The 24,804-nt window shown below is 33.6% G+C and overlaps 2 protein-coding genes across 2 annotated transcripts; both read right to left on the bottom strand.

Moving 5' to 3' along the window:
- Positions 1-3,841: 3,841 nt before the first annotated feature.
- LOC136210894 (uncharacterized) lies at positions 3,842-4,251 on the bottom strand. Its single transcript, XM_066002333.1, has one exon. The coding sequence runs from the start codon at positions 4,109-4,111 to the stop codon at positions 3,956-3,958; it is 156 nt and encodes a 51-aa protein (XP_065858405.1). The 5' UTR covers positions 4,112-4,251; the 3' UTR covers positions 3,842-3,955.
- A 10,541-nt stretch (positions 4,252-14,792) lies between these two features.
- Positions 14,793-18,200, bottom strand: LOC136210892 (protein NTM1-like 9). The gene is made up of 6 exons (XM_066002332.1): positions 17,871-18,200; positions 17,204-17,496; positions 16,567-16,875; positions 16,060-16,443; positions 15,378-15,779; positions 14,793-15,287 (listed from the first exon to the last, which is right to left on the bottom strand). Exons 1-6 carry the CDS (start codon positions 18,034-18,036, stop codon positions 14,988-14,990), a joined length of 1,854 nt encoding a protein of 617 aa, XP_065858404.1. The 5' UTR covers positions 18,037-18,200; the 3' UTR covers positions 14,793-14,987.
- Positions 18,201-24,804: the final 6,604 nt, after the last annotated feature.

The raw sequence follows: 24,804 nt of genomic DNA, 5'->3' as shown, positions 1-24,804 counted from the left end.
CCGTGGATAATCACATATTTAACTAACTGCTAAACGATATTTCTAAGTTAATTTACATTTATACATTTCTATATGCTTAGGCAATATACAAGATACTTATAAGACCTTACGAAATCGTTTTGATAAAAAAATAAATCAAAGATATTAACTACCCACAAAAGTAATTTATTATAACACTTCAATGAATTATTAAATGAATGAATTTTATTAAAATGCGATTTTACTTGAGAAATCAAACCTTTATTAAACATTATTAGAGGCATATACAATCACACTCTTGGAAATCTCCTTCAATAAATATGGAATCAAAGAGAAAACACAAAAGATGAGAAATATCCTAAGAGACAAAATCAACCAACAATCTGTCCTCTATCTGAACTGGTCTTCTGGTCCTCCAAATGATGATCCCTCCGGTCAGATTAAGAAACAAGGTGTCTGGAAGCTCATGTCAAAACATCGCGACGATCCAACGGTTTGATCTCCGTCTAGAGGCAATTCTTTAGAACTAGGTGGATGAAACAAGATGGTGATTTTTCTCTCTTCTCTTTTACGTTGTGGCTACAATTAGGTTACACAAATCTCTCTAAAACTTATCTTTATATACTACTACAGTTAACACATGGATCTAACCCATTTTGGACTCCTCATGGATCATAAAAGCTCAACAATCGAGCCTCCCCTTGCCTCTGAATCTTTCATACCATTTGAAATAAGTCGTAAAATATTTTGAAAGTGAAGTAATGGATTACGTTGTTAATATAAGGGGAAGTGTAGCTTGTCAAAATATCAATCACTTTCCAACAGCCTAACTATGATTCCAACAGCCTAACTATGAGCTTAGCTGCCAAAATCTACCATCGTGCATAATAAAGGTCGAATTTCTCGATAAGCTCTTGGCAAAGAGACAAAAGGTCGGCCCATACGATTTTCTATTGCGAATTGATCTCATACCGCTTCACGGAACCTCACGAAACCCCTAACGAGCTTAGGGCAGTCATTATGCACCTCACATGGTTGGGTATTGTACCATTGCATAGCATATCCGATAAAGAGAATAGGAACATTCACACGGCTTGTAACTAGTCAGTTTGGTCCCTTCATCATTTTGCTAAATGTTTCAAATGGTCGTCTAGCTCCCTAGAACTAGAGAATTGGATGAAGGTGGGAATATCGTTATCATCTGTATCGAGATAGGTTTCGGGCCCCAACTCTAGTGTGGGTTGGGTTAGGAACTTGGCATCAATAACCTCATTAGACACATTTTCTCCACCCATATATGGGGTAAATTACACCAATGGTACCTGAACTTTACATGGTTTACACTTTGGTACCTAGATTACATTTTGTCTCAAAAATATACCTGAAGTAACGATGACCGGACAATTTAGTATATTTTACCGGTTAATGACCGGTCAACGCGAGTTTTATAAGTTAATTACATCAATGGTACCTGAACTTTACCATAATTCACACTTCGGTATCTGGATTTTATTTTATCCTAAAAACATAACACAAGTAAAGGTGACTGAAAAATTTAGTTCATTTGATCAGTTAGTGACCGGATAATGTGAACTAAACATTGGAACTCACCATACACTCAATTAACATAAATTACAATAGAATATTGTAATTTTATGTTAATTGAGTGTATGATGTTTCTCAATTTTTAATTTAAAATGGTCAAATTCGCGTTGATCGATAACTAATCGGTCTAATGTACTAAAATATTAAGTCATCTTTACTTGAGGTGTATTTTTTGGACATAATGAAATCTAGGTACCAAAGTTGAATTAGGATAAAGTTCAGGTACCATCAGTGTAATTTACTCGTCAAAGTCGAATTTACCAGCCATTGACCGGTAAAATATACTAAATTGTCCGGTCATCGTTACTCTAGGTATATTTTTGAGACAAAATGTAATCTAGGTATCAAAGTGAGAATCAGGGTAAAGTTCAGGTACCATTGGTGTAATTTACTCCCCATATATGTGTTGATGGTTCCTTCCTCCATCAAGAGCATGTATTATGGGATATTTTTAGTGGGGTTAGTGGGGTTACTTTGTTGTTACTTGGCAAGTTTGTTACTACATTTTGTAACAAGTCTAAAAAAGCAATGAAACCATAAAAAAAGCAATGAAACCGTGTGCACGTTCTCTTGTTTCAATTTTCATTTGTTTTTCCTCTATCTAACTAACTAACATTAATCAAGTGTTGGAATGTACCTCGCGCACCTCTAACACTATTGTTTTGCTGGTGAATAGTAAGGCTGTTTCATCAAGGAGTATTATGAACACAAGTTGTTATGACCAAAATTTGACTTGTAAAAGAACTCATCCTTAAACAAGTACCAATTCTGATTATGAAACCATTTCTACAACTTCCAACAAATCAAAGTGAAAATCACAACTAGCCACATCAAACATTGAAGATCTTTCTTATAACTCTTCAGCTCAGCTCTCCAAATATTTCAGCACCAATAAACTATGAACAAGAGAAAAAAGAGTGAAGTAACGGTAATACAAGTCCTTCACTCATTTAACAACAATTTCAGAAATTTAGCATTTTACTACATAATTTAAGCAAGCACCAGTTGTGGAATTTGAGCACAAAGTGTGTGTTTATGGGCATTACAGAAAAAAGAATATTAGGTAGCTCTTTGCTAAGTAATAGATATATAGCAATGTCATCCCAGCACTGATGATACATAAAGCATAGGATCCCAAGAACCATTATCAGCCGCAGCAGCAGCATTCCAGCCACTATTTTCAGATTGTTGTTGTGACCAGACGCAATCTGTTGCATCCATTTGAGTCATTTTGTTTGTAGAGAGCTCTAAGATGCAGGGATTCGAATACGAATCCGACATATCTAAACTCGGCAATTGAGAATATTGCCACGAAGAAAACGAATTCGGAGTCTCGGGGATATGATCCATCTGTGGAGACCAGCAAGGCATCTGATCATACCCTGTAGGTTCTACTGCCCATGTTGTTTTGCAAGGCAGATGCCACTGGCCTTGATCCACAACAAGGTCAGCCTTGTTAACACTTGATCCACCAAGAACAACATCAGCACTTGCTGATGCCACTTCACTCTTATTTCTTTTGTGATTCTTAGTCTGGGATGAAACTGCCACATCAGGTGAAACCAATCCTAGTCCGAGTCCAAGCCCCAGCCCGAGCCCCTTTCCCTCAAGCAGTTTAGCCTTTAATGCTCCGAGGATCCCTTCTGCTTCAGCCCCTGAGCCGCCACACACATCCTCAAACGAGAAGGGTTCCATATTATCAGAAATAGCTGCAGAACCACCATTAGACTGAGGTAAATCGAAATTCGTTCGAGCATTATCACCGCGCAAAGCCCTGGCTGCATCGTCATAAGCACGGGCTGCATCCTCAGCAGTGTCAAATGTCCCAAGCCAGAGTCTAACTTTCTGTAAAGAGTCCTTAATTTCAGCTACCCATCTCCCAGAGGGTCTCTGCCTCACTCCTATAAACCTATGGTGTCCTCTAGATGATGACTTCTTTCTTCCTCGCAAACCCTCACTTGGTGCTCCCATCTCAAATTCCATCCTATTTCAAGGGTCTAGTGTTTTATAATCGGAAATTAGTATCTCGAATTGAAGCCAGGACACCATGGAAACTGACAATTTCAACTTCGATTAAAGAAAGTAAAACGTCCCTTTTGCAGGCCATGTTGTTAACATCGACCTAAATTATAATGTTTGTAGCTTCTCCTAAGAAACATCGATCCATCCTCATGTAGTGACGAGGATGATGTTAATGTTACATTTTGATTTTAATATCCTAATCCCAATTCCAATTAGGGTTACATCATAATGACAATGACAGAATTGAAATTGATTGCATTTAGGGGAAAATTGAACACAAGAATAAAAATGGAATCTCTAGAACAATCTGATTAGACAAAATAGAAATTTACAAATCTCTGTACAAGAATCAAAAATGGGGATGCGAAGCGAAGGGGAGGCTGTGGAGAATGAGAAAACGAACCCGCCTAGGGAAAGGGGCGACAGTGACCATATGCTCGAGTACCCTCGTCAGAACCGCCGTGTACTCCTGCATCGCCTCCGCTATGATCGCCACGAGTATCATTATTTCTGGAAGATTTGTTGGGTAGAGAATTAGAGAGATTTAGAGAAGGTTGAGACATGTATATGGAGTTGGAGTTGTTTTCTCGCTGGTTATTTTAATGTGTTAGAGAAGACAAGTGTAGAAGAACCACGGCGCCATCAATATTGTAAGATTCTAACAGCAACGGGATTTCTTTTCAGTGTGCTGTGCTGGTACTTCCTTCCACGTGGCCGGCTGTAGCTGTCTTTCACAATCTTTCTAGATAATTTTGTTTTTGTCCGTTTCTTTTTCTTTTGCTCATCCTTATCCTCTCCTACTTTGCTTTATTGCTTAAATATCTTTTTAGTTTTTACAAGTAATTGTCGACAAATTATTAAAAGCATTTGGTTTTTCATGTTAAATAAAAAATCTTTCGTACATATTTTGACACGTGTAATACAGCCTTATACATTTATAAAAGATTTTTATTATTTTAATTATTATATAGGATGTTCAAATGTAAATTGAGAGTCTTTCGAATGATATAAAAAATCGAATACAATAAATTGTATGTAAAAAATATTTTACATTTCAACTAAAAAAAATAGTATATGTTCGTATACGTCTTAAAATTTATTATATAATTCATACATTTTTTTATAGAATATTTTATTGAAATTTTGGAATACATCCCAATTTTTATAGAATATTTCTAACACTATTTTTAAATGTGTCATTAAATTTTTAAAAATGTCAAAATAAATTAAAAATGTTATTAAGTGATTATAAAAAAAAGTGTGGTAGAATTTTTAATTATGGATAAAAACAAAAGGTGTCTTCAACTTTAAAAATATTGGGACATTTTTTATTGACACAAAATCTAATTTGTCTTTAACTTTAAAAAATTGTCGACATTGTTTTTTTTCAAATTTGAAGTTAAAATTTTAAAATTATTAAAGTGTTATTAAGTGATTATAAAACGCGACACAAATAGAAAAAACGTGGTTGAATTTTTAATATAGGGACAAAACTAAAAAGTGTCTTCAAATTAAAAAAATACCTTAACACTTTTTAACGACATAAAATCTAATCCGTCTTTAACTTTTAAAAAGTACCGAGACTTTTTTTTTCTAAATATGTAGTTAAATTTTTAAAAATCTCATGACAATAATTAAAAGTGTCATTAAATTGTTACTAAAGACGACACAAATTAAAAAGCGTTGTTGAATTTTAAATATTTGGATAAGAAATAAAAAAGGATATTCAAATAAAAAAAATACCGAGACACTTGTTCACGACGAAATTCTAAAAAGTCTTTAATTTAAAAAAAAAATGGACGCTTTTTCTAAAAGCGTTGTGATTTTTTTAATAATAATGTATAATAAAAAGTGTTGTTTACTGATAATAGAGACCGACACAAATACAAAAGTGTGTATAAATTTTAAAATATTAAGACACGTCGGCCACATTCATCAGAGTTCCAGAATTTTGTTTCCAAATGCCCGGAAACAGCAACCACACATACGAAATTAAAAGCAATCTAGCATATTAATGAAGGCTTTTAAACCCTTCAAATTGTTATACCTTCTAAGTTTTATCCAGCTTTGCATAGTGGTAATTTCAGAATTAAAAACATTTCCTTTGCTTTTAATAGTAATCTTAACTCTCAATTTGGTGTTTTGTAAGCAAAATCAAATGAATTGCCTTTGGAATTTCTGGTTTCTCACTCTAACTTCTCTCTACGATCTTTCTAGCCTTTCTGTTCTTTCCTAAAAATCAATCCCTTTGTAAAAACTTACTTTTTCCCATCTATACTCCTGCATGCCCTCTATCTCCTCAACTGACAAAGTAGTGGGGATGATGGCAAATAGTTAAGGGAAAAACTCATAATTGTTGACATGGCCGATCACCACGTCGGTGGTCGATCGGTCACCCCAGTAGTCCAAAACTCTAAAATTCTTAGAAATAAGTCAAGGTTTCAATATGCAATCCCGTGTGGCACGGGGTGGGGTCCACCTGTAATATGCTAAGCACAGGCAACATAATCTCATCATTAGGATCGAAAAAAATTGTGCTCGCACATACGTTCTTCTATTTCCTTACAAAACTCTCCCTTTTTATTCTATTGGGGAGGCAACTAAAACGACGAGTGTTGCCCTTATTTATTAGTAATGATTAAATAAGCATTAAATGATATTGAACCTTAAGAACTGCGATACCACGTCAAGTGACACATAAGAAGAAATCTTCAGTCAACTTAAAAACGCCAAAAAAACAAGGAAACATGCCTCAAAGTTGCATTTATGAACACTAGACGAGGGACAAATCAACCTTTAGGAGCCCGCATGACCTCCTTATGCCTCATTTTTTAAAAATTCCTAAAAGACAACAATATCAAATTTCCCTCCTTTAACTTATCAGGAAACAACAAGTATAACGCTTCACGAAGTCAATACTTTTTCATCCTAAAGAATGTTAAATAAGACATGGAGGGATATTTGATACAATGTGAATATAACTTTGCTACGTGGCGTCTGAGAGGCCCAAAGCAACTCTTAGAGATAAAGAGTGCAGCATCTATTCATCGAAATAAAGCAGTACGACTGCGTATCGGAAAGTTTGGCTCGAGAAGTCTCACTAAACCTAGTCAATGATCCAATCATTACCATAATTACACCCGATCTCGAGAATCACGAGCCTAGTAGACTTGAGGGTTATCAAGCCTCGATATTTGGCCACGCTTCCTCCTATCAACATGAGACACATGGCTCACCTCGCTTCATAACTCATAATCGTCTTCTATAGCTCGACATCAGTATAGAGTAAGCTCATACTACATGTTCATTCATTCTATTAAGCTTACATTACAACTTTTGTTTACTAATTGTCTTTCTGATACGCATTCTTACTGTTTTATTTACCTCTTCCCAAGAACTAAACAATATATTAAATAATAATACAGAAACTAATAAATTATTTACCCCTTCTCCTCTGCTCCCTTCAATTCATCTGATGTAAACTAATTAATTTAATCCCTGATTAATCATATAGTGTATACTAATTAATTTAATTCCTTGGTAATTCTATATTAAATTAATGTTACTCGAGTGTTGCGTATTAAAAAAAAATAAAAATATCACAAGAATCTATTTAACCTTTTAATTCAAAATATTTTTATTAATATTTTTTAAGGGTTAAGGTGCAAAAATACCCCTAACGTTTTGGGTCAGGAGTAATTTTACCCCTGACGTCTAAAATGGTGCAATTTTACCCCTAACGTTTATAGCCAAGAGCAATTTTACCCCCTAACGTTGATAAATTGGATCAATTTCAGAAATAATTCATCAAGTTGTCTTCTCGATCATGAATCTTATCATCTATACTTCACATGTACGTCATTTTATCAGTAACAAATCATAAACATATGTTGGGATGTGAACAAAAATAATAAAAAAATATATTGTTCTTGTACGAATTAGACAAAAAAAAATTCAAAAAATTCACAGAATTTATAAATATTAACCTCCAATTCTATTATTAAATTATAAAAAACATGAAATCCTTTTTTTAGAATGAATTGATATGCAATTTGTGCAAAATAATGAATAAAAATATATGTGTTTTATAATAGTGTCTAAAATTGACCTAAATTACCAACATTAGGAGTAAAATTGCTCTTGGCTACAAATGTTAGGGGCAAAATTGCACCATTTTAGACGTTAGAGGTAAAATTGCTCCTGACCCAAAACGTTAGGGGTATTTTTGCACCTTAACTTTTTTTTTTTTTTAAGACGATCAATAGCTAATTTTCCTCCTTGTATTTCGAAATCACGTGACTTATAAATATCAGAATATAGTAGGTAAATATTATAAACTAGATTTAACCCCGTGCAATGCACGGATTGTATGACTTTATTAGACAAATATAATTTTGACATTAAATATTAACCGAAGTTATAAATATACAGATTCCACCTATTGTGTTCTTCTTCGACTTGGGAAGAATTTTCCATAATCGAATAATTTTTAATATAATTTTTGAATTACGTTTAGCACTAATTTCTTCAATGTAGTCATATACTGAAGATATATTTTACTAATTTTATGAGTGTTAAAAATAATAAGAATATAAACTTGTGGTGGACAGTTACATAGGTGAGATTCTACTTATTCTCTTTTGGGTTAAGGTGCAAAAATACCACTAACATTTTGAGTCATGAGTAATTTTATCCCAAACATCTAAAATTGTGCAATTTTACCCCTAACGTTGGAAGCCAAGAGCAATTTTACTCCTAACGTTGATAAAGTGGGTCAATTTGAGAAACAATTCATCAAACTGTCTTCTCGGTCATGAATCTTGTCATCTACCCTTTACACTTGCGTCATTTTATTGGTAACAAATCACAAACATATGTTGAGATGTAAAAAAAATAAAAATATTGTCTTTTGTATGAATTATACAAAAAAAAATTCAAAAAATTTACCGAATTTATAAATATTAATCTCCAGTTCTATTATTAAATTATAAAAAAACATGAAATCCTTTTTTTTAGAACAAATTGATATGTAAATTGGTGTAAAAATAACAACTCTCAAACCCTAGATTGAGTTTTCATCATGGACTTTTAGCCGTTGGATCTTTTTCTACATTTGTCGTACTTGATTATATTATATTTCCTAATATTTATAATTTCATTATTTACTTACACCCTAATCTAATGGAATCTAAAAATGTTTTATAGAGTTGATAAAAGAAATACTTTATAAAATATCTAAAATTGTTAGGATTAATTATTTTGTATTTTAATCTAGAATAAAATATTAATTTTAATTTTAATCCGCATAAAATTCTTCCAAAAAAAATAATATTTTGATTGAATTCAAATCCTTTTTTAGTATTATTAGTTTGTTAGAATTTTTTAAAAATTAAACATAAATAGAACTCTTTATATATATATTTATATATATCCTGATAGGCTTTAATTATAGATGGAGAGTTCTTTGCAAACCGTAACTGTAGATTAAGTGATATACAATATTTATTAGCACTTTATTTAATTAGAATATATAATTTTAGAAAATCCAAAATTCTATTAAATTGACACGTAAGCATCCTGTTTTTTTTAGTGTGCCACGTAAGATTAAAAGCTTTAATATTCTGCCAAGTGTCTTTTAGACTCCGCATTTTATATATATAATAGATATCAAACAACATCAATTTCAATTTCAATCAATCGATTCAATGTTATAAAATAGTACAACATTGTCAATTTCAAACAACAATCTTCAGAAGCAAATATTTTACTGTTTTTATTCTTATGTCCTACACCAATTACATTAAATTAAAAAACAGCAAAAAAATTACCTTTTTTTGCTATTTCAAAATTAATTTAGAGATGTAATCATTTTAATTTCAATAGAATATCTAGATATTTTAAAAAAAAAATTATCAACTAGATGATAAAAATCTAAATAAAGATAAGCCTCACACCATACCACACACATACACTCTGTCATTTATTAAAGCCTAATATATCTCATCTCCCTCAAGTTGTCCAATGTAAACTAACTCTCACAACGAGTCTTGATCACATGCACCTTAATGAGCATGTAGAATTTGGTGAACATGCTTATTCACCGTTAAATCTGGACTTATTAGAATCCTAAGGGGAAGATTCAAAGCACCATGAGGCTTAGATTTAATAAACCTATATCTAACGGTGAATAAGCAAATTCACTTGCTCATTAAGATGTTTGTGAAAATTCCTGCTCTCACAACATGCTTATTTGAACAAATAGGCCTTCAAATACGTTAGTATTTATGATTTTAAAAGTTTTTTTTTTTTTTGCTTTTTTTTAATATATTAGTATATTAGTTAGATGTAGCAACTGATATTTTAAACCTCTTTTATTTTTGATGAATGTGTTTTTAGATTTAGGAGTTATTCGTTCCAAATAAGCAACTTCAAGGATTATTTGTTCCAAATAAACAAATTATGGAGATTAATTGTAATGTTTTTAAAGTTGAAGAGTCCGTTACAGTTTTTAGATAACTTTGGTTGCTCATTTTCGTTCCTGTTTGCCTTTTCACTTCAAAATAGAGAATTTTAGGTGTTTGGTTAGTGACCTTCCTGTTTGCCTTTTACATTTGAAAAGCAGCATTAGGTGTTTGGTTAGTAACCTCCTATTTGCTTTTTACACCTGAAAAGCAGCCTTTTACAAAAGCAGAGAATCTCTGCTTTTTAGAAAATCAACTTTTTCCAACAGCAAACCGTAACAGCAAACAGCAATAGCAAACCGCAAAAACAAACAGTAGGTAAAGCAAACGGGCCCTTAGACCTTTATTAAAGATAAACAATAACATGACTCCCAAATCAATCAATAAATAAATAATCATAACTAAAAAGAGCACGATTAAAAATATATAATTAACAACATAACAACAATCTTCTAAAAACACAAAACATGACAATCCATCAAAAACGACGTAACATTAGACTTCAATTCCATCATTTATAACATTAAAATAAACTTCTTGTTTGATAAACGGGTTAGGTTATGTTTACTTTGTTTTTAACAAAGTAGATGGTGATGAACTTTGACAAAGTAAGCTCATCCAATGGTAGAAAAAACAAAGTAAAGCTTATTTTGTCAAAATCAAAGTAAGCATAGAAAGCACCTTGATAAACCACTTAATTGTTTAAATTAAAATGTTAAGCACTTATTTAATTTAAGTGCGTTTGATAACGGTTGTTTTTCCACCACTAAATTAGTTAATTAAGTTAAAAACCATTTATTTTGATAAGTCAAAATATTTAACTTATAATTTTAAGTTAAACATTGTCAACTACTATTTTTTTTTAAATTAAATCATTCAATATTTTCAGCACTTAAAATTCAGTACTTATTTTTTCAGCACTTAATTTTCAATTTTATCAAACAACACCTTACTCAAGAATTGTAATACACTTACCTTACTTTAAACTTACAACACTCTTAACCTTTTCTTTTAACTAAAATTAACAGTGTTAAAACAAGATAAAACTCTAAAAAAACATTTTAAGAGAATTAATTCCAACCTCGTAATGGTTGGAAAATAATTCCCTTAGAGGATCACTTGGTGGCCTTTACAGCCGGTCCCAAGCCCGGACAAAGGAGGAGGGTTGCGGTAGGTTTGTGGCGGCCAGCGTAAAACTTAGCCACATCTTATGACATGAACCATAATATAAATACCGTTGGGGCGTTCACTACTCAGCGACGCGCTGCACTTCCTAGACCCGGGTGTAGTGATAAATGTGCAAGGGTTGCTAGGTCGTCGCCCCGAAGCGGCGCGCCACCCCAGGACCCGGGGTGGTGTCAAATATGCAAGGGTTGCGGGTAAATAAGCTAGTCCACGGTAATGGTAGGGGTAGGGGTAAGGGTAGTAGGTTACGCTTTGGGACATGGAACATAGGTTCTTTGACAGGAAGATTAGCTGAAATTGTAGATGTTATGAAGAGGAGGAGAATAAATATATTATGCCTACAAGAAACCAAGTGGGTTGGAGCCAAGACTAGAGAGATAGCTCCTTGGGGTTATAAGCTTTGGTACTCAGGAAAGGATAAGGGTAGAAATGGAGTAGGTATTCTTATTGATAGGGAGTATATTGATGAGGTAGTAGCGGTGTCTAGGAAGAGCGATAGAATTATGAGTGTTAAGCTAGTGATAGGGGATGAGGTTGTGAATGTCATTAGTGCATATGCGCCACAAATAGGATTAGATGTGTCTATAAGACAAGCTTTTTGGGATGACTTACAGGAAGTGGTGCAACAGGTTCCTAGGGATGAAAAAATGGTACTAGGGGGTGATCTCAATGGACACGTGGGTTCTAGGCGAGATGGGTTTGAGAGTGTTCATGGAGGGTATGGCTTTGGAGATAAGAATGAAGCAGGAAATGATATTTTGGAATTCGCATCAGCCTATGACTTGAGTATCATGAACACATGGTTTATGAAGAGAACATCCCACTTAGTGACTTATCGGAGTGGCGGTAATGCGAGCCAAATTGACTTCTTCTTAGTAAGGAGTGCTTGGAGAAAGAGTTATATTGATTGTAAGGTGATCCCTGGTGAGAGTACGACAACCCAACATAGAGTAGTGGTGCTAGATTTTCGAAGTAGGAAATGTATAAGAAAACAAACACCTCAAGTAGAGACTAAGATTAAGTGGTGGAAATTGCAAGAGGAGAATCAACAAAAATTTGTGGATGAGATGACCAAAAAAGATATTTGGACTTACAATATGGATTCAGATATAGATTCGATATGGAATAAGATGGAGCATAGTATAAGGGAAGTAGCGAAGGAAGTTCTAGGGGAATCTAAAGGTAGCATGCCACCGGGTAAGGACACATCTTGGTGGACAGAAGAAGTACGACAAGCAGTAAAGAGTAAGAGAGAATCCTATAAACTATTGGGGAAATGTAGGAGTGACGAGAACTACGAAAAATACAAAGAGGCTAAAAGGGAAGTAAAGAATGTCATACGAGATGCTAGAGCAAAGGTGAATCGGGATCTGTATACAAGATTGGATACGAAAGAAGGGGAAAGAGACATATATAGAATTGCTCGGATGAGAGATAGGAAGACGCGAGATCTCGGAAAAGTTAAATGTGTGAAGGATGTGGACCAGAAAGTCCTAGTTGGAGATAAGGATATCAAGGAACGATGGAGGTCCTATTTTGATGACTTATTTAATGGAGATCGCCAACAAGATGTTGGAGATATAAGTATCCATCACGATATGATAAATCATGAATGCCTGCGGAGAATTCAAAAGGGTGAAGTCAAAATGGCATTAAGTAAGATGAAGTTGAAGAAAGCAGTAGGACCTGATGGCATCCCTATTGAGATTTGGAGATGTTTGGGAGAAAGAGGAATCGAATGGTTGACGACGTTCTTCAACAAAATTTGGAGAAACAATAAGATGCCATCAGAATGGAGGAAAAGTACCTTAATCCCTTTGTATAAGAACAAAGGCGATGTCCAAGATTGTGCCAACTATCAGGGAATCAAATTAATGAGTCACACTATGAAACTTTGGGAGCGAGTGATTGAACAAAGGCTAAGGAGGACGGTGAAGATCTCGGAAAACCAGTTTGGCTTTATGCCGAGAAGATCAACTATGGAAGTCATCCATCTAATGAGACAATTAATGGAGCACTATCGAAATAAGGAGAAAGACTTGCATATGGTTTTCATTGACTTGGAGAAAGCATATGATAAGGTACCAAGGGAAGTACTTTGGTGGGCCTTGACAAGGAAAGGCATTTCGCGGAAATATATTGACATCATAAAGGACATGTATGAGGGAGTATGCACGAGTGTACGCACTAGTGTTGGGAAGAATGAAGAGTTTCCTATTACGATTGGAGTGCATCAAGGTTCCGCACTAAGCCCATTTCTTTTTGCCATCGTTATGGATGAACTAACAAGTTCACTTCAAGATGGTATACCATGGTGCATGCTGTTTGCAGATGATATTGTGTTGGTTGATGAGACGAAAGAAGGAGTGGAGATGAAGTTGGAACTATGGAGGCAAACTCTAGAATCTAGAGGCTTTAAGTTGAGTCGAAGTAAGACAGAATATTTGGAGTGTAAGTTTAGCGGCCGTAGGAGTAGGGAGGCAGAGACAATCACCCTAGATGGGAGAGTTGTTCAGGCCTCGGATTGCTTCCGGTATTTAGGATCTATTATCCAAACGGATGGAGAAGTAGATGGAGATGTTGCTCATAGGATTAAAGCTGGTTGGTCGAAGTGGAAGAGTGCTACGGGTTTCCTTTGTGATCCCGGCATGCCTAATAGATTGAAGGGAAAATTCTACCGGACGGCAATTAGACCAGCATTGTTATATGGTACGGAGTGTTGGGCAGTGAAACACTGCCACATCCATAAGATGTCGGTGGCGGAGATGCGTATGTTGAGATGGATGTGTGGTCACACGAGAAAGGACCGGGTGCGTAATGAAATAATTAGGACAAAAGTAGGGGTCACATCTATTGAGAATAAAATGAGAGAAAACCGACTAAGGTGGTTTGGCCATGTGAGACGTAGAGCGCTTGATGCGCCGGTTAGGAGAACCGAAGAGTGGCAAAGGGATGTAGTGGTAAGGGGTAGGGGAAGACCTAAGCAAACTTGGAGGAGGGTGATCGAGAGTGATATGAGTTTATTGGGAATTGAGGAAAATATGGTAGTGGATAGGACGGAGTGGAGGGAGCGAATCTGTGTCGCTGACACGACTTGATTTTCACGGTTTTATATGATGGTTCATGTTAGCCGACCCTGAATCATTTCGGGACTAAGGCTTTGTTGTTGTTGTTGTAGAGGAATTGTTTTTAACCCAGACCCGTAATGGTTGGAAAACGGTGAACCCACCATCATGATCCAAAATACAAAAGCCATTCTTGAACTATTACTGTGAGGCCACCGCGGGCTGTTTTTAACCCGAGGGTTCAAAATAGCCTAGCCCCTTCAAACGAATTACTCCCAACCATTACCAGGATGAGAAATGTTATTTTTAAACTGCTCTTGGGTTCAACCCATATTTGTTACCTTGCCTTTTTCAAAACAAAACTCTAGAATCAAGATCTTGCGCCAATAAAATAAATGCTATGCTATGGATAAGAACACAATAAGTTGGGGTTGGCATTTCAGTGAGATCAGCTGATCTCTCCCCAGGAAATTCATCCACCAAAAGACATAAAACACATTAAAAAAAGGCTAACATTTACTTACTGTAGTTCAAGAATAAACACATATCACCTATTTATTTTCTACAAGGCATGCTACACTACTACTACTACACATTACTCAAAACCTCATCTAATATTTTGTGTACACAGTTGCTGTATGCAGTCTCAGTCTCTGTCTCAAGCTGCAATCTACAAAACTACCTTCCCGTACAACGAACAGACAGACACGGATACAAACAATACGACCACCAACGATATCCCCAGTATATAAAGTGAGGTTGAATTGATACCGCGCTTTGCTGGAGATGCATCAGCAAATATCAATGGCCCCATCTTGTTAACCTTCCCAGGTTCGCCATTCTGCTTCACCCGTAACCTCAGATTTGGAGGGCATTCCTCTACAGTTTCTGTGATCTCATTACATTTCTGTTGTTGGCTTTCTTTCAGCGTCTCATCAGAGCTAGGATTATCTTTTCTAGTATCGGTCGCCTGCATCAATTAATATTAATGCTTAGCTATTGATGAATACATCTCTTAGACTCTAGTTTATAAACATTGTCATCAGTTTTGGATACTAACCTCTGTTACTGCTGACTGCACTTCATCTTCATCTCCTTTGTGACTTGCTTCTCTCTCGTCTCCATTTCCAGAAGTTGGAGAAGAAAATTTCATCTGCAACCGGAGTCTTCTTGGAGCAGTTCCCTGAGCAGCAAAGTTATCTACGTTGGGGCGTGGTTGAGGCGGGTGTGGTTGAGGCGGGCGGGTTCTTATCTTTATTCCAGTTCCACTGACATGGTTTACAGGATTCATTGGCCAGTTCGGTTCTTCCGTTTTACTGGATAACCCGAAGGATGATCCCATTGCAGAAATTGCAGATAGGTCATCCTGCCCAACATAACCATTTTCATAGTCGCTTCTCCCTCCAAGTTGTCTTTCAAATGATGCTTCTCTAGTGGTCCAAGATCCAACAGAAGCTTGCAACTGCAATAGCTCAATGTTATACAAAAGATTCCAACTCTTATTTATTCCAGTGTATGAAAATACAACACATTATCTTCAAATATCTTATGTTTTATTCAACAGCTCCGGAATGAGCCTAGACTTGTTTAGTTGAACAGGACACTTTTCAAGTAGTTGAATAGCTTAAAATTATCATATGAGAGAGTCCCACTACAATTCAAATCTATAGGATTAAGCATCTTTGCTCCAAAGCAGTGAAGAAAAACAATGTAGTGAAAAGGATCAGATTCTTATTATTTACCTGGACTGGAGTCATTTCTGCATCAGCTACACTGTATGTACCATTATTCTTGGGATGGAAATTTCCTTCTGGTATAAGACCAGAGAACGGAGTCTCGCTTTTGGCAGCAAAGCTCTTTTGACTGCTCAACTTGTGACCTATATAATCATCATTGTTATTGAAAACTTCACCCAACAACTCTGATAAGGATATATCAGGCTCACTAGTACCATCCTGAAAATGAAAACCATTGTGATCATCGCCGAAATCAAAGGCGTAAGGAGACCCCATGTAATTCAATAGGTCTTCGTGAATATGAGATTGCATAGGGGAAAAAACTTTGTAATCAATTTCTCCAGGGGTGGGCTTGAATAGATCAGAATTTTCCTCCAGCGATGGATGTACCTGCAGAAGAGGGAGGAAAGCACTTAATGACATACAAAATAAACCCCAGACATTTCATCACAATAACTTGTAGATGGAATTGACTAAATAATGCAAGTAACAGTGGAACCTCCTCTTTCTCACCCCCATTGTTGTCGCTTCTGCTGCTTGATCTTCAATATCAGAATGACTATTACAGCAACTATCAACAGGTACTGAGGCACCAGGGGTCATGTTTACTGATTCATCTATTAGCCACTTCGTTGCACCTCCTGATTCTTTTCCCACTTGACTGGTTGACATTGCTGTTTCTTGAACTAGATCTGATGATGTGTCATCAGGAGAAGACTTAGAAACCGTGGGGGAGTATCCAGTTTGCTCTACTTCGTCACATTTCGCAGTTTCAATCCTGTCTTCTCGCTTATGGAATAATCGACAGAGGACAAAAGCAGCCTATGCCAGATGAAGGGAGAGATTGAGTGAGTTATATTCTCAAATCAAAATTGGTTTTTTCTGCACAGGGGTTAGCTAAAATGCAAATTTACCAGAAAAACTTAAGTACTAGTAGTAAACTAAAATCTATTTTGTAATTTTTCCTCTTTAAATTGAATGTTCTTCACAGGACTCATTAATAAGAAAAAAAATTAAAATAGGCTAAACAGCATACTAGAAAACTATTGTTACTACTTACTAGCATCCAGAAAGCAGGAAAAGAAGTATAATTTGGAGAGAAATAAGAAACAAATTGAGAAAGAGATGGAAATCAGGGATGGAGAGAAACCTGGCCAGGGGCAGAACCATCAAGATCTTTAAGAGTAGGGCGATACTCATGCATAATCCAGTTAGTACGCTCCCCCTTTGGAGCACGGCCTCTATAGAAAACCAAAGTCTTCTTCATGCCAATTGAGATGGGATTGGAGCCTGACTTTCGAGCTCTGATAGTGCGGTCCTTGCCCGTTGCTTTCCAGTACCCGGCGTCCGTCGCCCTGTTGGAACGTTGACCGTTCGGATACTTGCGGTCACGAGGGCAGAAAAAGAACCACTCGGGGTCTTCCGTCTTTATCACCGAAAGTCCTGAGGCCAAAGTTTAAGAAATTTGAGCAGAGTATCATAGGATGATATTGATAGTAGAGTAAAAATAAAATTAAACAAAGAATCAGCTAGTACAGAATTGATGCTGGAAATGATACTCATAAACCCTAAATTTCAAAAATAGTAAAAATATTAGCTAGATAGGAATCTCCTCGACTAAGGAAGCTGACATACGTGCGAAAAAAGAATTATTCACAGTCAATAAAGTAAAGGAAATTAATCAAAGATTCAGAATTGTTCCAGAATTATTCATACTTCCCTACCTTGTTCGAAAATAGTAGACAGAGAGAAATAATTTATAATTGAAAACAAAAAGGAAGGAAAAATCAGGATACTGAAAGTGGAAAAACACAAACCAGGCAAATCCCAGGGCTCCCATTTGCAAACGTCGATTTCAGGGATGACCTGAACCTCAGAATGACGGCCGTAGATCTTGAGGCGGAGGTAGTGATTAATTAGTTCCTCGTCGGTAGGCCTGAATCTAAAACCCAGCGGCAGTGATTCCACGGACAACACCGCCATAATTGCAACTCAAATTTGAAGAAAGTGAGAGATAGTGAACGATTACAGAGAAGGAAGATGGAAATTGTGAATCAGACGAAGAAATGGAATTTGGAGATTGAAAAAAAAAAAGGGGAAATGAAAATTGAAAAAGAGAAAGAGAGAGGAAGGGAGTGATTTTACTTGGGAAGAAAGAAGAAGAACGCGCTTTACTGCTTTTGAACTCTGTATAGAAAATATGATGTTGGAATGTGATTGGCGGACTTAGAGAATACTAATACAACGGGATGCGTGGTATTATTTCCTAGTAAAGCAGTATAATTATTTAAGCTGAAAAGCTCAAAAGTAAAAAAGCAGTGGCAGCAGCAGGCTAAATTCCGTGCAGGATTTTCTCTCCCTAAAAGGAAAATAAAATGACAAAAATGAAGTAAATAATGAAAATAGACCTTTTTTTTCTAAAAGGAAAATAATAAAAATGAAGTAAAATCTAGCCGACAGAAGGCCCGAACAAGGATAAATATACGCCGGCCGAAGGATTCTAAGCTTAAAATCTATATATGCAGCTATAAACAAAGTCGGGTCAGATAATGATAAACATACGCCGGCAGAAGGAACATGAGTTTACAATCTATATATGCAATTATAAACGAAATGCTGCTGGATTTTTTCTCCTTAAAAATAAATTAAAAAATAAAGTAAATAATGAAATAAATATTTCTCTTTTTTTAAAGAAAATAACAAAAATTAAGTAAATAATGAAGTAAAATTCGGAAGATCTGGACAAGGATAAACGTATGTCGACCGAAAGATCCTAAACCTAAAATCTATATATATGCCGATCGAAAGATCCTAAACCTAAAATCTATATATGTAGCTATAAACAAAGTGGGATCAGACGATGATAAACATACACCGACTGAAGGGTTCTAAGCCTAAGATCTATATATGCAGCTATAAACAAAGTGGGGTTCTCTAGTCTTCACTAAGAACCGAGAGTCTAAGATGCGTATAAAAATCGTATGTTTATTGGACATACGCTCCAAATGCTGGTATGAATGCAATAAAGAAAGGTAAACCATATGGAAAGATTTTATCGGAATGTCGCGTTGTTCCAAAAAAAAAAAGAATAACATCTCAAAACCCTAATAAATGTCATAACAACTTATAAATAAATGGTTTAATGGAATCTTTTGGGTATGCTAATAACACTAGCCTCCTTTTTCTTATTTATTTTTAAGAGGAAAACTAATTTAAATATCAAAGTGTTTACGTCGGTTAGCCGACACCTCCTTCATTTTGTAAGAGTTTACTCAAATAACATAGAAGATCGAGATTCATCTTACCACAAATTTATACAAGTGATTTGTTGGTTCAAAGTAAATTGAAAAAATATCCTAAAAGGGGTTAATATGATATGTACTAAAATAAAATAAAAAATTATTAAAAAATTATCTTTTTACTCAAAATTTAGTTTCCCCTAAAGTTATTTTGCAAAGGATACGAAATTGAATATTTGTAGAACTTTAAAAATGGTTTAGTAAATAAATTTGATTGAATATGCTAAATATATTTAATTGGTAATATAATTTAAATTATCTATACTATATATAATAACAGAAGTGAAGAGAAATGAACAAAAAAAAAAGTTTTAAAAGTATTTTTAATGAGTTGTCAAAATTAGTAGCAAAAGAAAATTGGAAAGTCATCTAGATATATTTATAATATATAAAAGAAAATTGAAAAACCATTTATATATATTTATAATATAATAAATAATAAATAAAATTTGAAATTCTCTAAATTCGATATTCAAAAATTATATTAAAAGAATAATAAAATGAAGTAAATAATGAAATAAACATTTTTTTTTCTTTCTTTTCGAAAAAGAAATGATAAAAATAAAGAAAAATCTAGCTGAACGTTTTGAAAAAAAATCACGGAAGACCCAGATAAGGATAAGCATACATCGACCAAATGATCCTAAATTAAGATCTATATATGCAGCTATAAATAAAGAAGGGTCAGACAACGATAAACATACGCCGACTGAAGGGTCCTAAGTCTAAGATCTATATATGTATCTATAAATAAAGTGGGGCCCTCTAGTCTCACTAAGAACTGAGAGTCTAATATGTGTATACAAATCATATGTCTGTTGCAACATACGCTCCAAATGTTAGTGTGGATACAATAAAGAAAGGTAACCCATATAGAAAGCTTTTATTGAAATGTCGCGTTGTCCCAATGAAAGAATGACATCTCAAAACCCTAATAGGTGTCATAACAACTTATAAATAAATATTTTAAGGGAATCTTTTGGGTATACTAATAACACTAGCCTCATTTTTCTTCTTCTTTATTTTTAAGAAAGAATCTAATTTAAACATCAGAGTGTTTACGTGAGTTAGTTGACACTCTTTTATTTTGCAAGAGTTTACTCAAATAGCGTAAAAGATCGAGATTCATCTTATAACAAATTTATACAAGTGATTTGTAAGTAAATTGAAAAAATATCCTAAAAGAGGGTTAATGTGATATGTATTAAAATAATAAAAAATTATTAAAAATAATCTTTTTACTCAAAAATTATTTTCCCCTGAAGTTAGTTTACAAAGGATACAAATTGAGTATTTGTAGAACTTTATAAATGGTTTAGTAAATAAATTTGATTTAACTCTTTAAATGATAATACAATCTATACTAAATATAATACAATCTATACTATATATACTAAATATAATAACAGAAATGAGAAAAAACGAACAAGAAGAGTTTTAAATGTATTTTTTATAAGTTGTCAAAATTAGTAGCAAAAGAAAATTGAAAAGTAATCTATATATATTTATAATATATAAATAAAAATTGGAAAATTATCTACATATATTTATAATAAAAAAATTAAAAATTAAAACTCTCTAAATTCGATGTTTATAAATTATATTTGAAAAAATAAAAAAAAAACGAAGTAAATAATGAAATAAACATTTTTCTTTCTTTCCTTTTTTTTTTTTTGAAAAAGAAAATAACAAAAATGAAGTAAAATCTAGCCGAATGTTTTGAAAAAAATCACGAAAGATCCGAACAAGGATAGACATACACCGGCCAAAGGATCCTAAGCTAAGATCTATATATGCAACTATAAATAAACTGAGGTCGGAGAAGGATAAACATACGCCGACTGAAGGGTCCCAAGTCTAAGATCTATATAGGTAGCTATAAATAAAATGGGGTCCTCTAGTCTCACTAAAAATCAAGAGTCTAAGATGCATATATAAATCATATATCTATTGGACATATACACTGCGAATGTTGGTGTGAATATAATAAAGGAAGGTAAACCATATAGAAATCTTTTATTGGAATGTCGTGTTATTCCAATGAAAGAATGACATCTCAAAACCCTAATAGATGTCATAACAATTTATAAATAAATAGTTTAAGAAACTCTTTTGGGTATGTTAATAATACTAGCCTCCTTTTTATTCTTTATTTTTAAGTGAGAAACTGACTTAAGTATTAAAGTGTTTACGTCGCTTAGCAGACACCTCCTTTATTTTGCAAGAGTTTACTCAAACGACGTAGAAGATCAAGATTCATCTTACAACAAATATTATACAAGTTATTTGTTGGTTGATATGGACGTTTTATCCCTATCTTTTGGGTTAATTTACGATTTATTTTTAAGCTAAGTTGTTAGGTTTAGTGCTAGTTTATTGCATATTTCAATAAATTAGCAACAAGTAATAAATTATGTACCTCTGGTTGATTTTCGTCATTTTTAATAAATAAAGTGAATAAATAAATCAAGTAATCTCGAGTTCAATGGTTGTATTTTACAGACTCAAGGAACGCACGAAAGATGCAAGAGACAGATAAAAAACACAGAAGCGACGCATCACACGCCATATGAAAGGAATAAAATACCTTTCTAGAAGTCAACACGGCGTGTGGGAGTTAGGGGCAAGACTGGCAATCAAACGAAGATTTTTCGAGCATGTTTCCTAGTCAACAGGCAGTTGACACGTCGTGTCAAAAGTTGACACGCTGTGTCAACTGCTTCGAAATCAATCAGAATCTTCTGCACACATGACACGTCGTGTCATTCCTTGACACGCCGTGTCATGCTGATTTTCGCAAAGCATAGTCTAAAGGGCAGATTTGACATATTTTCGTATTTTCATCGTATCTCCCTCATACGAACTCGGATTGAGGCGATTCAAAATGCGTTGAAAAGCTAAGAGAAAGATGCACAAATGACTAATAATTAATCTAAGTTGATGGACGTGTTGAAGCCTAGGAAATTCTTCATGGGTGTGAAATCTGCAAGGGAGAAAATAAGCAAATAATGAAGGATCATATGCTTCATTATTTTCAAAGTCTTCTTACCACCTTTACACACATTCAAAGTCTTCTTTCCATATTCAAAGTCTTCTTTCCGTCGAAGTTCCGTTCCATCCGCACTCACCAAGCTCGAGAGTTCCACCTCCAAGTCCTAAGAGACGACTTTGAGTCCGGTTAGCTAGTTCCAAGGGCTGATTCTTCTTCCCTTTTTACTTGTTAATTAGCTTGTACTCTTTCTATGTACTAGGCTTAGTTGTATTTCATATTTACGTATTCCATATTTATAATATATGATTTACAATTCCGTTTTCACTATACGTGTTATTATTTATTGCTTACTTTGATACTTATAATTGATTATTGTGTAGGTCGTTTACGAGCTCCGAAATCTATTAGAAATCACATAGGTGTTGCCTTATCGGAGTTGATAATCCAAAAACTGTAGGAATTGACGAGACACGGAACTTACGGGCCCTAGTTTTTGATCCTAAGAATTAGAGTCGCCTTAAGGGGAAATCATGACTCTAGAACCTCACGGAGTTGTTCGGTCTATAGATAGTCGTCTTTGCACGAGTAAATTTATAATCGTATATGTTTCGTATTGTTTGTCATATGTTATAAATTATCATTATCCGTATCACTCCAAAAGGATTTGAAATACATGAAAATTGTCTCACCCATAGTTTAGGAGTAGTTTATAGTTGTCACCAAACTCAAGTCAAAAGTATTCACCGCTTAGATAACGTGTAAAACCGAGTAGTTTAATACTTGTGGTTATAAATCCCGTGGATTCGATACCCGGTCTTAACCGGATTATTACTTGATACGACGAGGTACACTTACCCCTACGTAGCGTCTAGTAGATTTAAAGCACATAGAAAGATCATAACCGTAACACACACAATAGTTTACCGCACTACTAGATTATAACTATCATTGGTCCAAAGTAAATTGAAAAATATCTTAAAGGGGTTCATATGTTATTTACTAAAATAAAAAAATATTTTGAATAAATAAAAATATTATTAAAAATTAATCTTTTTACTCAAAATTTATTTTCCCTTAAAGTTAGTTTACAAAGGATACGAGATTGAATATTTGTAAAACTTTGAAAATGGTTTAGTAAACTTGACTGAATATGTTAAACCTCTCTAACTGATAATGTTGTCTTTACTATGTATACTATATATAATAACAGAGGTATAGAGAAATTAATAAAAAGAATTATAAATGTATTTTTTGATGAATCGTCAAAACCAGTAGCAAAAGAAAAATGAAAAGTCATCTATATATATTTTTATAAAAGAAAGTTAAAAATCCATCTACATATCTTTATAATAAATAATAAATAAAAATTGAAACTTTCTAAATTCGATGCTTATAAATTATATTTAAAAAAAAGAAAAGAATTTAGTTTAATTTTAACTAAAATCTACATATATTTATAATATATAATAATAAATAATAAATAAAATTTGATGTTTAGAAATTATGTGTAAAAAAAATTAGTTTAGTTTTAACTGAAGCGCGTCAATATTTTATTTAACAATATTTGACCCTAATGGTATAAATATACGCAAAATCGATTTCAGCCCCGTGCTATTGAAAATTTGAAAAGACCGGGTTGACTGTTATTTAACTGTCACATTGAACCTTTCAAATAAGTTTATTGATAAATTAAAGTGGTTTCATATATTTTTGTTGGTTTTTTAGCTATATAATAACACAGTAAATATGTTAGACAATTTGACAAAAAAAAAAAAATCTATATCTATCTGTCTATAATGAAACAATATAGAATTTAATAGCAATCATTTAAAGCATATTTTTTTTTTTTTTTTGCTGATGTGTCATTTCTAAAAGATGTGTGTTTAAAAATGAGGGGTCAAATGTATATGAAAATCCTTTCAAAAAAATGTACATGAAAATGAAAGATATATACCCTTTAAATATATATATATATATATATATATATATATATATATATATATATATATGAGTATATATATATATACTAGTCGAAAACTCGTACCATACACGGGATATGAAATTTTCATATATTTTAAATAAAATAATCAATAATTATAAATAAATAAAATTAATAATGATTTTTTTTTGAGAAAATAATGATTTAATTTCTTTTACAAATTTGATAATATAGTTATCACTATTTAATATATTTTTTATATTATTTATGATACATTTTCAAATTTTATCTATTTAAATATTTTTTAAAATAATAATATTTTGAAGAGTTTAAGGTCAAAAAATTATTTATCTTTATTTTAAACATTGAAATCTAAAATTAGCTCATTTCTAAGTCCAAAATATATTATAGATACCATGATACAATTTGTTTTTGCTCAAGACACAAACATTTTAAATGCACTTGTGCTATTATACAATAATAATGAAAGATATAATAAGCAAAATAATAAAATTTTACAA

The sequence above is a fragment of the Euphorbia lathyris genome, chromosome 1 (assembly GCF_963576675.1).
Source record: "Euphorbia lathyris chromosome 1, ddEupLath1.1, whole genome shotgun sequence".
Classification (NCBI taxonomy): domain Eukaryota; kingdom Viridiplantae; phylum Streptophyta; class Magnoliopsida; order Malpighiales; family Euphorbiaceae; genus Euphorbia; species Euphorbia lathyris.
The sequence above is the reverse complement of the archived record's forward strand: the minus strand, read 5'-3'. Positions and strand labels throughout refer to the sequence as shown.

Bases quoted from the DNA above. Each gene is read 5' to 3' on its own strand.
- LOC136210894 (XM_066002333.1), bottom strand. From the start codon at position 4,111: ATGATACTCGTGGCGATCATAGCGGAGGCGATGCAGGAGTACACGGCG.
- LOC136210892 (XM_066002332.1), bottom strand. From the start codon at position 18,036: ATGGCGGTGTTGTCCGTGGAATCACTGCCGCTGGGTTTTAGATTCAGG. The intron at 17,497-17,870 runs GTTTGTGTTTTT...CTTTGGCCTCAG, and splicing joins GGAGCCCTGGGATTTGCCTG to GACTTTCGGTGATAAAGACG. The intron at 16,876-17,203 runs GTTTCTCTCCAT...CATCTGGCATAG, and splicing joins ATGGTTCTGCCCCTGGCCAG to GCTGCTTTTGTCCTCTGTCG.